Source organism: Rhincodon typus, chromosome 4 (genome assembly GCF_021869965.1).
Source record: "Rhincodon typus isolate 14 chromosome 4, sRhiTyp1.1, whole genome shotgun sequence".
NCBI lineage: Eukaryota > Metazoa > Chordata > Chondrichthyes > Orectolobiformes > Rhincodontidae > Rhincodon > Rhincodon typus.
The window spans coordinates 10,079,498-10,097,338 of NC_063335.1; the positions used below are offsets into that span (position 1 = coordinate 10,079,498).

Below are 17,841 nucleotides of genomic sequence, written 5' to 3' on the forward strand. Positions count from 1 at the left end.
GGTGAATAATTTTGGCTCTGTTATAAATCCAAACCTTTCTACTGACTCACTGCCTGTTTTTTGTGACTTTACTAATAATTGTTAATGCTGCAGGTACAGTTAAAGATGCCTCTGTTCAAAAGAAAATTAGGTTATTAATACTTTTCAGTGTTGGTTGAGCTCAGTTGATAACACTTCTGGGTTAGAAGTTATTGCAGTCGAGCTTCAGTTACAGATTTGAACACATATTCCATCCACTGCAGTCATGAAGAAGCGAGAGCTCCGCTCTTGGAAATTACATCTTTCAGATGAAATGTCAAACCCTAACAATTCAACTGGATGTTTACAACGTATTATTAGGAGTAGCCTTCCTGGAGCGCAGGCCAACATTCCTCTCTCAACCACCGAGCATTGTTTAAAAATTTGTTATACCTTTCACCTCACTTTAAACGACAGTCCACTAATTGTAAATGTTTTGCATGCATGTAGCCAATAATGTTCCAACAACTGTGAATGGAAAGTCATTGACTGTGCCCAAGTTATTTTCCCATGTGAATGCACCAGTAAATGAGGCTCCATTCCAGTCAGCTTTTGATGTTTAATACACAACGGGATTTTCCTCAGAGCTGTTCCAATTCCACCATTGGTAGTGAAGTGGAAAGCACATTACCTGTGTAAACAACATTTATGATCAAATTATATTCATAGAACAGAACCAAAGAAATTCACAGTTTCCCTGGCACCTAATTCAAGATTGCTGCTCAGCTCATCATCTGGATTTCTTTCATGATTTTATTTCCACATTCATCAAACATCTTGAAAATGCTACATTTGTTCTTAATTTGAAGAAATCAGTGAATCCCTAGGATGAGTTTTGATGAAAAAGGCTCTATTTGATCACATGGGGCTTTGGAGGATAATTACATTAAATGTCAGGCTAGAGGTTGTTTTAGCCTCGTGAATGAAAGGAAGGTAAGAACAGAGGTAGCTGAATGATCTTAGTGACAAAGAAAACTGAGTTCCATGCACATTTTGCTGGAGGTGGAAGTGGAGATGTCTGAGATGAAGGGTTTAAGGAGACAATTGACATGGAAAGACAGGAGGACCATAGAATCAGGGGAGCAAGAGCAAGGTCTGATTTGCAATGGAGACTGAAATCACTAATGGTGAGATGATCAGTGCAGAGCATGAGAAAGGAAAGCAGTGAAGATTTCTCAGTGAGAAACTTGGCATTGGCTCTAGAGGGTGCAATACAAAAATACAATTTTAAAGGCAAGATGAGAGGGGAGGAGGTGATCAAAGAAGCAGTCAGTGGAGATATACTGGAATGAGACTTGGTGATCAGGGGCATTGGGTAGGAGCAACTATTGGAAAGTATAGCCGGACAGAGAGCCTGTAGCATGATATCAGGACTCAGCACCTGCATGCATCTGGAATTAGCAGAAATCACAGGCAGCACTATGAGTTGCTTTCTGATGAAAATTGTATAAAGATCAAGACATTAAACAGGCTAAAGCAATGAAGTAAATCATGTCAGAGGGAAATTAAAACTGCAGACTGTGGAACTTTTGGTCATGTCCAAGTATCAGCCTTTTCTATTGATCTTAGTTTTAATTTTCTCCTCTGTCACCTCTCAGAGTATCTTTGGTACAGAAGGATCTGGTTTCGATGATACTGATGATGACATGGAGATAATGAGGGTGAGTATCTAACCCTTATAATAAACAGAGAGGGCAGAAATCTCTGCTGCCAGGAGCAGTATAGGAAATGGTGTGAAATATGGGAGAACATGGCAAAAATGGAAAAAATGTCAATGCTGAGAAAATATTTGCAGTTTTCCCCTTAAGATTTAAATGTTGATTTCAGAATCACACTAATGAGTGGCAACAACATCATTTCCATGAATTTGCAGCCCATTATTAGCAGAATTTGCCCCACTTCTATGCAGCTCCCAACAATTCTCTCCTTCTCTGAGAAACTAGATGGCAGCAATTCCCAACAGGAATGTAGGAATGGTTGCTTGATACCACAGATCACTGCTTGCTTCTCCAGGTCCTCAGACAACTGTTGTCTTCACCACAATGCTCCTGAATGTTCCATGGACATTGTTGCTCTCCACCGATTGTCCAAGCAAGTTGGCATTGGCAACCCTCCGGCCTCATCACATCACCATGCCTGCTCTTGGTCCAACTGTCATACCACTTTAGCCTTTCTGAACTTGACTTTGGAGCTCAGGGAGACCTAAGACTTGCTTGCTCCTGTTGGGTTGCTTTACAGGCAGGGAATTCTCATATATCTATACAAATGCATCCTGTGGCTCTTAGTTCCATTTCTTAGAGCTCTTACTTTGTGCTTAGTTGGAGACTGCAAGCCTCTGTGCCTTGTATCGCAGTATCATGCAATGATTTATTATAACATGCAAAAATTCTACATTCCTAAAACTGTTTTCCCTTTCTGTAGCTTTACTGTTGTTTCAATCTCTTATTAAATGATCTGTCACTTCTCATCCCCGATGCTATCGGTTGGGATTAGTGATCTTCATTTGCTTTTATTCATTCTCTGGAACTGTGCATTTCCAGCTAACATTCATTGCCCATTCCTAATGACCCTGAGCACACATGGGTGAGATACATTCTTCAACCATTGGTTGAGGTTTCATAAAATTGCAACGCTTGCTGGGCAACTCCAAGTGCAGTATAGACAAATCCACCTCTTATTCAATCATTCTTGGGAGAAATGTGGTGTCGTCTAAGCCAGATATAATTGCCCATCCCTAGTTGCCCTTGAGAAGGTGTTTATGAGCTGCTTCTTGAACCACTGCAGTCCTTGATTTGGGACTGGAATCACATACAGGCCAAACTGGGTAAGGGCACAGGCTTGCTGACAGGCCAATAAACTAATTGGAATTTTAATTCCAAAGCTCCACAACATCAGCTTTTGATTTCACATTTCTTTTAAGAAAATTTAATCCAAGTTCCATTTAATCCAGACTGCCGTTGTGTGATTGTGAGCTCCCATTCACTGAATTATCTGACGAGCAACATGCCACACTGGGTTGCCATGCTTCAAATTCAATAGTGTGCCACTCTGTTTCCCAGGGTCTACCTGGACCTCCAGGCCCTCCAGGATTGCCTGGGCCACCAGGTCTCCCAGCTCAATCAGAGGTGCTGAATCCAAGCATTGTTGGCTCCCCAGGACCACAAGGTCCCCCTGGTCACCCTGGACAGGAAGGTAAACCAGGTGAACCGGTAAGCAAAAAATAATTTCCATTTGTCATTTCTGTTAATTGGATTTCCTATTCCTGTTTTTATTTTCTGACTAGAATCTGATACTATTCTCATGTCATATTGAAGTGCTCTGGCTTTAACATTTTACAGGTATTTGATGAGGAATTTCGCAGTTCTGGTGAGGTATTCAGCTGGCTTGTTCAGATCCATTGCACTCCCCAATGTGTTGATCATGGAAGCTAAAGGGGCAGTTTTTTTTTAATTAAAAAAAACCAGCCTGTCATGTTCACCATGTTTCAGACACTTAATATCGACATGAATTGTAATATTTTTCTATATCATGCATGCATTCAGCATTAATCTAGCAAAATGCATTATGTAAAACAAAGTGCAATTACATGTAGAGGACAGGCGTGTAATGTTTCTTTGTACTTATAAATATAAGACCACACTGTAAGGGTTCTAACAAATAACGTTATTAAACTATCTAAGGATCATCATATGATACACCCAATAATGCCCAGTTAAACATTTCGGTCAGAGCTCTTGAAAATGAAATTGTTTCTTCTGGAATTCCTTTTCAGGGCCTCAGGTTTTGTAATTTTAGAGACTGGATGAACAAATGCCTTTTGACTGGAAAGTATTTATCCCCCTGTCCACTCTTCACCCTGGTCAGCACTTTCTTTCAATTTGTCCCTAATAGTTCAATCATAGTCACTGACACCAAGCGTGCCTCATCACTTTCTCTCACTCAGATCCACTTTTCTATCCTCATGAAAATTTGTTGGTGTTGAATCTAACCCTCAAAAACCTGTTCCCTTTTGCCCTTTCAACTTCCCCTATTGTTCTCACACTGATGTTTTGAAGTTAGTTACATTTCTGGATAGCTTCCCAAGTTCTGCATCACATTAGACTTCTGATATAAACTTTACGCTCAGTGAAGTATTGATTTTTGATAGACGCTGCTCTTGCCAGTGGTAAATGTCTCAGGACTGCCTTAAAGCACTTTCAAACTTTATTCAAATCACACCCCGTCATGTCACACAGCTCTTCATTCAAATTACACTCTAATCATGGGTCAGTACATTTCCATCCTTGCAGCTCCATCGATTGATCAGTAAATATATTGTTTTCTCAGTTTACAAAAGCACAAGTCCACATTTTCTTCTCTTGCCATAGTTTAGACCCAACTGCAATGAACAGTTTTCACCCAGACACAAATGGTGTTCTTGGTGTTACTAATGGTACAAACTTTGATGGGTGTGATGACCATCCTAATGATGGTATAGCAGCAAAATATAAATGTAACTTAAAGAGATGGGGAAAATTAAAGGAATGTGCTTTAATAGGATGACAAGAATTTTGGAAAGCCTTACAAACCCGTAAGCCCTCTTTGCTGAGGTTGCAAGGAAAGGGGACTAAAAATATTTGGGAACAATATGAAACCAAGGTGCAGGCATGAGTCTACAAAAAAATGATAGCTTAACCCAGTTGCCAGCCCTCCAATTAATGTTTACTGGAGGGGAGGTTGTGCCTTTTGAACTGCATTTAAGCATGGACCCTTTGCTCAACTGAAGCTAGTGTATACATTAACCTACAAACTCGGCCAAGTAGATGAGTCAGTCTTGCTATGAGTCTCACAAATCAGACTATTGCTTTTCTGGAATGCCCACTGTAATGCCACTGAATTCATTTCACTAATGAAGCATCTAAAATTCTGGTTGAGTCAGTCATTTGCATATCCCAATTAATGAAACTGTCAACTCCCTTTGGGGAAGCAAAGAGTTTCTGTCTAGCAAAGTGTGGGCTTGCCATAATTATAGAATTGCAGGCACTGTTAACTGTCACAGAATACATTCAGTGCAGCGTGGTTTGCCTGATATCCCTCCTTGGTCCTCTTTTTCCAAACTTGTAAGTTAAAGAATTCCCATAACTAAGTCCAGTCATATAATGATCCAGAGAGATAATAACAAAGTCTTATATATTAAGAAAAAGACCAGTGGTTAAGAAATGATGATTGATGGCCACATCAAAACACAAAGTGGGTTTAATTCCAGCAGGGTGGGGCTTCCTCCCACTTTACATTCTTCACCACCGTAACAAGGCCAGGGAATAAAATAATAGATGTTCCAGCTAATTTGAAATGTTCATATGTTCATTACCTCACAGACTAGTATTAAATCTAAATAAATCCAGTTTGTATGTAAATAGGCAGCGAGTAGAAGACAAAAAGAGACGTACTGTCGAAGCTTTTCATCTTGCACTGTTCTTTTATTCTTTCATGGTATAAATTGTTGTTCCCTTTGAAATTTGGCATTCTCTTATCTCCTCTGATGAATGCAAATGGAAAAGCTTTGAAAGGGTGACTTTTTTGAGCAATAATTTGTCTATTCAACTTACATAAAATGCCTCAGTTCTAATCCAAGGACATCTTGACTGCTCTGTGAACATCCACCTCTATCACTGTTTTTCTGACAAGATTTGGACGTAATTGTTTGTAGCCCATGTCCAATTGTGGCAGAGACTTTTATTTTAGCAGCAACTGATAGTTTTCTTCTTTCTTCCCTTAAAAGTATTCAATGCAATCCAGATTTAGCTTTGGCTCTCTTTCGTTGTGCTTTGAAGTAGATGTGTACCTTCTATAAGAAGATGCACTTTGGTATTCTATTCAAAGAGTAACAGCTTGTGCGCAATTATTAATAGGAGGAAATATTAACTTGAACCATAGGGGGATTATGCAAATTTGGCATAATCAGTCTTGGTTTGCACAATTATGCAAAACGGCTTGATCAGCGAAACATGGTCCCTGCTGAAATCTGCCTTTTAGAAAAGTGCATCAGTTCACTGCAAGTACTAACTGCTCTCAATTAGTAGTGGCACATGTCCCAGTTGTTCAAAGGGATACTGCTGACAATCAATATAATTTAAGAATCAATCCAGTACAATTCACCATTATTCTATTCCACTGCCTGAGATGTGGAACCTACCTGGTTATCAGATTTCACGTGCAAAAAGAATTTTTAAAGTTGACCTGTCCATGGACATCTTGAGCTGCAGAAGCTAGGTGTATAACTAGGAACAGTGCAAAAATTACGATGGTATTTTGTAACATGCTTTGAGAGATTTAAAAGAATTCCCTCGAACTATTCCTGCGAAATTGATGCATAGTTATTTCCCCGTTTTCTTGCCTCTCAGGAGATTGTTTTATAGCAAGTGTCCTAAGGATATACAAAAAATGATGGACAATCAAAGATTTCCTGATTCACCAGTTTGTCCTGTATAGTTGTAATACCTAATGGATCACAATACAAACATTCCCCAACCATGGGTGAAATGATAAAAACCCAGGTCATCAGGGAACAAACTTTGGAAATCTGAAGCACAAAGGGACTTGGGAGTTCTGGTTCAGGAGTCTCTTAAAGTTAACTCAGGTCATCAGGGAGCAAAGTATTTCTCTGAGTGCCATTGGTAATCTGAATATTCAAGATGTCGCTCACACTGCCATTGCAAGATGCCTACTGCTTCTCAAGGTAAGCTTTTCCCCAGCCAGAAACTGTTCCAGCTCTCATTTAATTGAAATCAATGAAACAGTGTTCACTGCATGAGCTAGCAACCTGTTCCACAAGTCCATTATTATCTGAACATTTTGCCCTTACTTTGATGTTCCAACAAGGTTCCATATGATCAGGATGGGAGAGGTTTGATAGACAAATCGGTTGTTTCCTGTTTTATTTAAATGTATTCACAACCCAGATTTTTATTAATCATCCAACCAAATTTGTTAACTATTTATTAGACCATATTTACCTTCCTAACTGCCAAAGGATCCTGAATCTTAACTTTAAGAGACTCCTGAACCAGAACTCCCAAGTCCCTTTGTGCTTCAGATTTCCAAAGTTTTCCCCATTTAGAAAACAGTCTACATCTCTATTCTTCCGACGAGAGTGCATAAGCTCACATTTTCCTACATTGTATTCCACCTGCCAATTCTTTGCCCATTCTTCTAGACTGTCCAAGTCCTTCTGCAGTCTCACCATCTCCTCAACACTAACTGTCTTTCCATCTACCTTTGAGTCATTTCCAAACTTAGCAATAATTACCCTCTGTTCCTTTGTTCAGATACTTAATGTAGAACCCCCTCCAGTCATTGGTTGCCATCCTGAAAAAGACACCTTTATCCCCACTCTCTACATTCTGCCAGTCAGCCAATCCTCTATCCATGCCAGTACCTTGCCCCTAACACCACGGGCTCTTATCTTATTGAGCAGCCTCTTCTGTGGCACCTTGTCAAAGGCCTTCTGGATATCAACCAAATTGATCATGTCCACTGGCTTTCCTTCATTTAACTTGCTTGTTACCTCCTCAAACAATTCGAACAGATTTGTCAAGCATGACCTCCCATTGACGAAGCCGTGGTGACACAGCCATATTTTACCATGCACTTTCAAATACTTCACAATCTAATCCTAAATAACAGAAGGAACCCCTAGGGGGCAGTGACCATAATATTATAGAATACACCATGTGGTTTGAGAAGGAGAAACTTGAATCAGATATAAGGATACTAAAATTGAGTAAAGGTAACTATAAAGGCATGACAGAGGAGTCGGCCAGAATTGATTGGAAGGGGAAGAGGCCTAGCCGGGAAAATGGCAGGGGTTTCTGGCAGTAACTTGAGATGCACAGCAGAAATTCATCCCAAGAAGGAAGAAACATTGTAAGGGGAGGACAAGGCAACCATGGCCACTAAACTCACTTCTGCCCCCAACATCTTGAAGTTCTGGTATGCTACTGGTGTCTTCCAATGTGAAGACTGATGCAAAGTACCTATTCAGTTTCTCTGCTGTTTCTTTGTTCCCCATTACTACTTCTCTAGCCTCATTTTCCATGGTCCAATGTCCACTCTTGCCTGTCTCTTATTTTTTATATATCTAAAACAAAAGGTCAGCAACCTTCTTTTACAATACTGGCTAGCTTGCTCTCATATTTCATCTTATCACCCTTACTGTTTTTTTAGTTGTCCACTGCTGGTCTTCAAAGGCTTCCCATTCATCTTCACCACATCATATTCTTTCTCTTTTGCTTTAATGCCTTATCAGCCGTGGTTGCCTTGTCCTCCTCTTAGCATGTTTCTTCTTCCTTGGGATGAATTTCTGCCGTGCTTCCCAAAATACCCTCAGAAACTCCTGCCATTGCTGCTCCACTATCTTCCCTGCTGGGCTTCCCTTCCAATTGACCTGGCCAGGTCCTTCCTCATGTCCTTGTTATGACCTTTATCAATTGTGATATCATTATCTGATTCAAGTTTCTCCCTCTCAAACTCCAGAGTACATTCTATCATATTATCCTCACTGTCCCCTGAGGTTTCCCTCACCTTTAGCTCCCTAATCAAGTTTGCCTCATTGAATATCACCAAATCCAGAACTGGTGCCCAGTGTGCTGTACCACAAGCTGCTCAAAAAAAACCATCTCCTAGGTATTTTGCGGATTCCCTTTCTTGGGATCTCCTACCAACCTGATTTTCCCAGTCTGCCTGCATATTGAGGTCACCCATGATTATTGCAATAATGCCTTTCTTACATGCCTTTTCTATCTCTTTATTTAATTTTTGCCTCATGTTCTGACTACATTTAGAACTCGTAACTCCCATCAGGGTCTTTTCTCTTTTGCGGTTCCTCAACTCTACCCACACAGATTCTCCGCCTTTCAACCATGTATCGCTTCTTGTTATCGACTTAGTTTCATTTCTTACTAACAGGGCAACCCAATTCCCTCTGCCCATCAGCCTGTCCTTTTGATATAATTTGTATCCTTGGATATTTAATTCCCAACCCTGATCCCCTTACAGCCATGTCTCTGTGATGCATCGTACCTGCCAATTTGAATCTGCACCAGAATCTCATTTACCTTGTTTCGTGTACTGCAGGCATTTAAGCACAACATCCTCAGTCTTATGTTTTCCTGCTCATTGTTGTCTCTTGTCTGCTGTGCCTTAAGTTAGATTCCTGACCCTTTCTATATTGTCTGTCCCATTACTTGTTCTGGAAATTTTAATAACGTCTCCTGAGTCCTCCTCCCCTTTAACTTTTTCCATAAGTTTCCATGCAACTGCATCTCCTCCTCACTATTTAGTTTAAAGCCTTATTCAATTACTTGATAGCTAGCAGAATTGAACTGTGGGTCTGACTAATCCTCAGATGCAGTGCAAACGTCCATTGATGCTTGATCCAGTGACTCTGAGATCCAACCAAACCTTCAAATGTAACTCGCACAAAGCATTTATTGAAGTTCGTCTACTCTTGGCATCAGTCCAGTGATAGAACTTTGTTTATATACTGCCTATAGGTTTGAAAATCTTCTTGAAAGTTAAAAATATTCAAACTAGCTTAGGTTAATTAGTGTTGGCCTGGAGCTGCAAATGCTTCTTTTAAATCAAATCTTGAAAGAAGGTAGCAAGATCTGAGCAAATATTATTGTCAGTATCTGTTTCCACAACATTGAACATCTGGCCAACGTGTTAGTGCACATCACAAAGGCTTTTGGTTTCATGTAACAGCATGTGTTGAGGTTGAGTTCTCCTGCACTCCATTAATTGTTGGCTGATTATTTAAAGGGTCCAAGGGGACCACCAGGAGTGGATGGAACTCTTGGTAAACCAGGGACAAAGGGACAAAAGGTAAGACTTGCAAATTTTGTGAAGTGATTAAGTATGAAGATCCATGGTACTGTATCCAATTCACTGGCCTCAATAAACTATTAAGGTGTTAAAAATACCATTAAAATACTCTGTTCCATTAAATTATGATGTATTTTCCCTTCAACTTCAGTTATTTCATTGCATTTATGCATTTACCCTTCAAACTTCATCCCTAATCACTCTTACAAGTGTCATTCTCAAACATATAATATATTGTTATTGTTACATTGAATATTTGCTATGTTCCTCTCTTTGCATCCTATCTTATTTAATGTGTATTAAAGTTTTCCAAAATCAACCCAAGGTTCCTCTTCTCTTTTACCATAGATTCATTTTCTTCCTTATTTGCTGTTTTATTTCTCCACCTATCTGTTTTAGAGACTGGTTTATCACTCTTTCTGTGGTATAACTGCATTGTAAATTCAATTTTTAAAGTCTTTCAATCTTTCTTTGGCCAGGGCAAGCACAGCTTCAGCACTGTCCATTTTCTTTGTGGTGTGTTTGTTTTTAAACATTACTGAAAATCAATAAAAGTTTAATGCCAGTATCAGGATGAGCAACCATTCTTAAAATTGGACAAACACGCTGCTCTCTTGATTTTGAATTAAGTTGCATGACTACTGTTGTCTTTTTGTCTGTACCCACGCTGCAATTCATGTCTGTTTAAGTTTAAAAAACCAAATGGTGTGTTGGTAAAGGAGTCTGGCCCCATTAGATGTTTGTAACTTGAAATTTGCCAGCTTGCAGAAAAACAGCAGCTATCTACATAGAACATGTAGTTTTCCCAGGCTTTGCAAACATTTTAGCTACATTAAGCCTTAACAATTCCTGGTCCAACTGAGGTTACCATGATGGCCTGTCTTTCTTAATGTCTCCACTTGCCTGAGGTGTGGTGATCCTCAGGGGAAACCACCATCAGTTGTCCCTGTCTAATGAGAGAGAAACACTATAGCCTTTTCGGACTATGGAACTTTAATGATTGTTAAGTCTTCATTGTCAGCAATCACTCACTAATGAGTATGATTGTCTACCTAGGAAATTCCATGTCACTGGTCATGGGCTCTGTGAATCCTTGCATGGCTGATAAGCCTGATCCTAGAGCCCCATCTCCAATTTGGCAGCTGGTGCCCGGAGGTGGAATTGGTCCTTGGCCTTGATATGTCATTGGTATTCCTTTCTCTGGTTCTTTTTCCATTCTTCCTCTTGCCGTTTGCTGTTTTTGAAGAATTGTGTCCCTTCATACAGAAGTTTCCTCCAAGTCTGTATCTTCTGACTGAGGGTCTCCCATGCATTGGTGTGGAGAGGTTAAGAAGGAGAGGCCATCATGGTAACCTCAGCCAGACCAGGAATCGTTAAGGCTAATGTGGCTAAAATATTTGCAAAAGCCTGGGAAAACTATGCGTTCTATGTAGATCAGCTTTTGTTCTTCTGCAGGCTGGCAAATTGCAAGATACAAATATCTAATGGGGCCAGACTCCTTTACCAACGCAACATTTGGTTTCTTAAACTTGAACAGACATGACCTGCTGCATGGGCGCAGACAAAAAGACAACAGTAGTCATGCAACCTAATACAAAATCAAGAGAGCATTTCTTGAGGGAAGCCTTCAGGGAGTCTTTGAAATGTTTCTTGAGCCCTCCTCTCGATCATGTGTCTTCTTTGATCTAGGTGAAGAAGGTTTGCTTTGGTAGTCAGGACTCAGGCATCCTACACTTGTGGCTGGAGTTGGTTTTGGTTGATCATGGCATCAATACTGGTGCTATTAGCTGCTTCAAGGGCACTGATGTTAGTACACCTGTCCTCCCAACTGATCTAGAGAATCCATCTCAAAACACTGTTGACGATACTTCTCAATGGTCTTGAGGTGGCATCTGTACATAGTGCAAGTTCAGGAGCCATATTGAAGAGTGGAAGATGATTTTCTTATACACAAGGATTTTGATATCAGATGTCACGGTCATCAAAGACTCGCATCCTTTGGTGTCCAAAGATGGCATTTCCAGATTGGGGAAGCGATGTTGAATCCCTAGATCAATATCAGTCCTGGATAAAGGGTGGCTTCCCAGGTAAGAGAAATATTCCACATTTGGGAGGATTTCTCTGTTTATCTTAATGGAGTGATGGGACAGAACTTTACTGGGATGGATTGGTAAGAGATTTGAATCTTCTTGAAGTTGAGGCTAAGAACAATTCTTCAGAATGCTTCTGCAGCAGCACTAAGCAAGACTTGAACATTTTGTTTCGAGAGAGTGGGGATGACATTGCCATCTGCGTACTGACACTCCACAAGCAAGGTTGTTGTCATTTTCTTCTTGGATTTCAACCAGTTGAGATTGAAAAGTTTTCTGTCCACCCTGAAGACAATGGCCATACCACTGGAAAGTTTGTTCTTGACAAGATGAAGTATGGTATCAATGAAGATGGAGAAAAGGTTGGGGTCAATAACACATCTTGCTTGATCCGTGTCTTGACCTTATAGATTTTGAAATATTGCAGTCAATGAGGACCATCACTGACCTCTTGCTACGGATGAGATGGAGGATGTTGATGGATTTTGCTGGATGACCAACCTTTGAGAATGTTGTGGACCAGACCAAACCCCCTCAAAATATATTAAGAAGATAGACTAGACCCCGATATTTTCTTATTTTTAAAGGCAACTGTAAGGCGTTGCATTCCGGATGCAGTTCCATTAGTCAGACTACCAGGCTTGAAGCAAAGCATACTTTATTCATACACTATAGCTAAAATACCAATGAAAGGAAGAAGAATTAGAATAGCTTAACTCTGCTGGAAAACTTAACAGAACAATAGATTATTTAACTACTAAACAGCAACTGTGCCAATATTGTAACTTCCCATAAACACGCACTTGGCAAAGGCAAATTGAGTAAAATAGATTTTGCTTCATATGCAATTCTAGCTGTAACAGAAAGAGGAATAATAGCTTCCACACCCAGCTTCAAGAGCCCACCAACTGCTAAAAGCTAAAACTAAAATCCTGGTTCTATGGCTCCTTCCATCATTCTGACTTTAAAAAGAAACCCCGAGGCCACACAAGCAGTATACATTATTGCCTGGGAACGGGCTGCTCAACACCTCTCTGTCCCAACCTTTCTTCATTTAAAAAAAAGTGCAAAATAAACCTCTTACAGCCACAGTATTGTCACAACAAAGTTTTCTATAGCACTTCCCAATTGACTGAGGTAAAAGCCTTGGTTAGTTCAACAAAGACCATATAAAGTGGTTGGTGTTATTCCTGGCATTTCTCTTGAAGTTGTTGAGCAGCGAAAATCATGTCCATAGTCCCACATTTGGCTGGAAACCATTCTAGCTTTCTTGATGGACTTCCTCAGAGACTGGGAGAAGGTACCTAGTGAGAATTCGGGGGGTGATCTTCCCAGCGATGGAGAGTAGGGAGATTCCCTGGTAATTCTCATAGTCCACCTTGCCTCCTTTCTTGAAGACAGTGGTGGTGGCAGCAGCACTGAGATCAGCAGGGATTTCTTCTTTGTTCCAGATTTTCAGGGACTGCTGATGGACATCTGCTCTGTTCTGCTCCTCTAAGTTTGAGAATCTCTGCTGGAATTGTGTCTACACCTGCGACATATCCATTCTTCATGTGTCTAATGGAAGCTTCAATTTCTGCCACATGGTGGGAATGCAAGATTATCTTTACTGGCAAGTTGGGGGATTTCCTCAAAGACATCTTCATCGATGATTATATCATGGTTTAGGAGTTCTTTGAAATGTCCTCTCCAAAGTCTTAACTTTAATGGAGTGGAGGAAATCTGAAAACAGCTGAAGACAGCCATCACCTTATGCTGGGAAGAAACCATCAGCTACAATACCAGGAAACACCAAGACTAGTTCAATGAGAATAACCACATTATCCAAGACCTCACTGACAAGACGAGGAAAGTTCTCCATGCCTAGCAAAAGACATCACCAGTGAGGCAAAGAGGAGAACTGATCAAACAACAAAGGCAGAGTTACAAAGAAGAACTAGGGAGATCAAGAACCAATGGTAGACCGAGAAAGCAAATGAGTTGCAACTCCTTGCACACAGTTATGACATCTGTGGCTTCTTCAGTGCCACCAAGGTAATATGCAGACCCAACGCTCTTGACCTCAAGCCGGTGTGGAGTAAGGAGGGAACTGTTTTGAGAGACATCTGATTGTTAAGTGTATGTGGATTGTCATGAGCCTTTTGATCAATGCAGGACCAGTAATTTGTGTGGAAGTTGTAAACACATTGACTGTTCCAGAAAGTTCTGCACATAAAGAGTGACTGCTCAAATATGTGTCAGTTGGGCCAAAACTCCCTAAGTATGCTGGAAGTTGATAAAAATGATGACTGAATGTAGCCAACAAAATGTTGCACTCCTACACAAAATGAGGAAGCCCACAGGAAACTGTGGATCCTTTTCTGGGAAGCTGGCTGTTAATAAAATGGTTATCATTTCACCTGAAGCATGGGTGTCTGTGATTTCTCAATCTGTACGGCCTGTGGACTAGCGCTTCACCTGCTTTGTGTGTGCGGTAAACTTAGACTTGGGTTTTGTAGAAGGTAGCCTGCACTGCCTCATTGTAACGCATGGCCAGAACTGTTGCTAATGATTTTGTGTCCCTTCAGTGGTTTTAGATTCAATAGCAACCTTGTATTTTACGTAAGAAAGGTCAATATCATGTCTTTGTTTACAGGGTGATCAAGGACAAATTGGTTTGCCAGGTCTTCAGGGAGCAAAGGTAAATTTTAAATGTTGAAATGTCACATTGATTGCCCATCCCTATTTACCCAGAGAGCAATTGTTGTGTTGCTGGCTGTGCCAACTTGTATTAAAGGTCAATCATATAAGGTGAAATTGAGTAACATGTATTTGAGACCATTTGGGATAAGGGACTTTCATGAATGTTGCCCGAACACAAATTATACTATTTATTGAATTCAGTGTCACAGTTTGCCACGATGAAATTCACATTCATGATGACTGGGTTTTTAGTCCAGTAACAAATCCACCATACCACTACTGATGATAAACAAAAAATATTGCTTTGTATGAATACAATCTCATAGAAAATGGTCTCCAAACAGGCCCAACTGTGGATCATAATGTATTGGGGAGTATAGTCTTTGTCTGTGTGTGGTCCCCTTGCTCACATGTAGAGGTAATAGCCTTGGCTCCATAGTAGTACACTGACCTCTGAATCAGAAACCCAAACCTGAAAGCTACTGCTCGTTGACAATGAGCAAAGGAAGTATTCAGGCCAATATTTATTTTTCTACTAACGTCACTGAAACAGCTTATCGGGTTACTATGTCATTGCTGATTTTGCGATATTGCTACGTGCAAATTGGCTGCCGTGTTTTCTTAACCTATAACAGCTACTACATTTAAAAACTGCTTCATAGGCCGGAAAATGCTTTGGGATGACCCTGAGGCCGTGGAAATGCTTTATAAATGAAAATGGTTCCTGTCCTTATCTCAATTTTAATGTTTTTTTTTTGCTTTACTTCTTTTTTTGTTTTACTTTTTTTACTTTTCTTCTGAAAACCAGTTGGCCATTATTCATATCTGGAGATGTGCAGTACACTCAACAAGATCATAGGATCTAAAGTGATAGAAGAATGTCTGACTGGATTAGGTCCAAAACACATAAGGAAAAGAGGATTTAGTGTCACCTTCTTAGTCTTTTTTCAAGGATTATTTGATCAGAAAGAAAGCAGTTTCCAAGGAAATCTGAAGTGAACTGCTACAAATTGAAAATCTCATCTTTTTTTCTCATGAGCATAAGTTTGATTCTTCAAAAATTGCTGAGAGAAAATACAGACCTTCATTGTATGAGTGATTGAATGCACTATCCACCTCTTCCTGAATTAATTGTATTGAAGGAGTGAATTTTTAGATGAGACAATTTGATATGAGTAAAGAGCACAACTGCCCATAAGATGTACAATACTGTTCTTTTGCAGGGAGATGTTGGAGATAATGGATTGCCAGGGCCTCCAGGACCCCCAGGCCAGCCGGGAAAGCCAGGACCCCAAGGTCCACCTGGTCTTCCAGGACCTCCTGGGCCACCCATCAGCGGCGGATATAACTTTGAATTTGAGGTAATTCATCATGTTGCTAATGTTGAGTTTCTAATGTTGATGGGCTGGTGACTAATTCAAAAAAATGTATTGATATTCAAATTGACTAAATTGACTAATTCAAGGTCAACTCCGGAAAACATAAGGAAATGGTTAAAGGTTAGAAAGGAAAGAATAGTTATTAGATAAATTACAAGTGTGGTGTTTGGGTGTGTGGAAAAAGTACAAGAAATATTGTTAGTTTTAGAGTTGCCTCCACTGTTGTTTCTGACTGACAAAATTATGTGGATTGAGAATTTGATACCAGATAGTTGGATTTCCAGTTGATACGAGACAGCGCTGGCCTGTGGGTGGATTCAGAGGGGACAGCTCATAAAAAGTGTGCCATCAGAAAAATGGCAGAGGAAATGTATGGTAGACAAATATAAAATATTGTATCTACAAAGAGCAAATAAACCAGACCTGGGCTGGATTTGACCAGGCGCCAGAGTCCCTGCCTTTCACTCCCCAACAGGAAAGTCAGAGACAAGCTTTATCCATGCTCCAGTGGTTTATCCCTCAGGAATTTAGCACCTGAAGGGGCACCAGTTTCTCTGAGGTGAGACTGGTTTGCCTTTTCTGAACAGGAAGTCTCGCCTCTGGGAACTGTGGGTAGTCAAATGACAGGGAGCTCTCCAGTCACGGCAGTGTTACTGGGAATGGTAAGCTCTGTGCCATGCTGGAACAGTACCCACATCCTGATGCTGAGGAACTGGGGTGTGAGCTAACTAGGGGACAATGTCTTGCATCAAGGCGATTAGACAGAGGAGACCCAGGGTAGATGGGTGAAGGGGAGGGTGAAACCAAGGTAGCAGAGACTTGTAGTGGGGTTGGTGGTGTGTGGTGATGTTGGGGTGGGGGAGAGGTGGGGAGGGGTGGATTCCCCGGACCAAATAAGAAGCACCTCCACCTATGTCCACCATCTCCCCATATAAAACTGCCAGGTAGGACTTTCTTGTTGCTGCTTAAATCTCAGCAGCAGTGGGAAGAGGTCCTTAACTGGTCATTAATTGGTGGTTTAATGACCTCAATTGGCCCACAGGCAAGAGGGACACTTGTAATCCTCTCCTCCTCCCGTCACTACCACGGGTAAAATTGCAACGGACCAGCAGGCTGTTGGTAGGCAAGTTGCCTACAACATTTTACAGCACCACCCCCTCTTTTTTAAATGACTAAGGATGAAAATGAATGAGCTTTAGGAGTTTCTAAGGAGACTCAGAACTCAATATGTCCAACTAAAACTCAGCAAAAATCAACAAAGCCAAGAGGATGTTGAACTGCATAGTCAGAGAAAGTGGTGGCCGTATTGTACAATGCTCTGGTAAAACTGCTCCTTGACTACTGTGTGCTACTGTGGTCGCAACAAAAGGGAAATATTCAAATGTGGTTCTGAAGGCTGACCAAGAGAATCCTCAGAGAAAGTTGTAGTCCTCTCTTATCACTCCGACAAAGTCAACATTTTTTCAATCTCAATACTGCACTTGGCAGCAAAGACCTTATCAGGGCCTCATTTCACTTTCGCCAACAAACTATAACAGCGCTGAAAACTCCAGTGCTGAAAAGTGATACAATGCCCTTTAGCCATTTGGTTGATATTGATGCTCAGAATTTAGTTTAAGTTTGTTGCATTTTCTTTCCTGGTGTAAAAGTGCAATGTCATCCCATTTGCACTCACTGTATAATCTCCCCTCCAACTCCCCCAACTAAAACTGCAGGAAAAGGGTTTCTGTTTGAGATTGATGTTCCTGTTTGGTTGTAACGGTGACATATGCAGGAACAGGGCAGCCAGCCTTCCAAATTGCGTTATC

At 40.7% G+C, this 17,841-nt stretch overlaps 1 protein-coding gene across 5 annotated transcripts in view; it reads left to right on the forward strand.

Moving 5' to 3' along the window:
- The window catches only part of LOC109936498 (collagen alpha-1(XV) chain-like), a 224,713-nt gene that overhangs the window by 122,008 nt on the left and 84,864 nt on the right, over nt 1-17,841 (forward strand). For all 5 annotated transcript variants that reach the window (XM_048595698.1, XM_048595699.1, XM_048595697.1 and 2 more), the window contains exons 13-17: nt 1,617-1,679; nt 3,078-3,227; nt 9,820-9,882; nt 14,608-14,652; nt 15,878-16,015. In XM_048595698.1, coding sequence (XP_048451655.1) covers nt 1,617-1,679; nt 3,078-3,227; nt 9,820-9,882; nt 14,608-14,652; nt 15,878-16,015 — 459 coding nt within the window. The remainder of the gene's footprint in view (nt 1-1,616; nt 1,680-3,077; nt 3,228-9,819; nt 9,883-14,607; nt 14,653-15,877; nt 16,016-17,841) is intronic.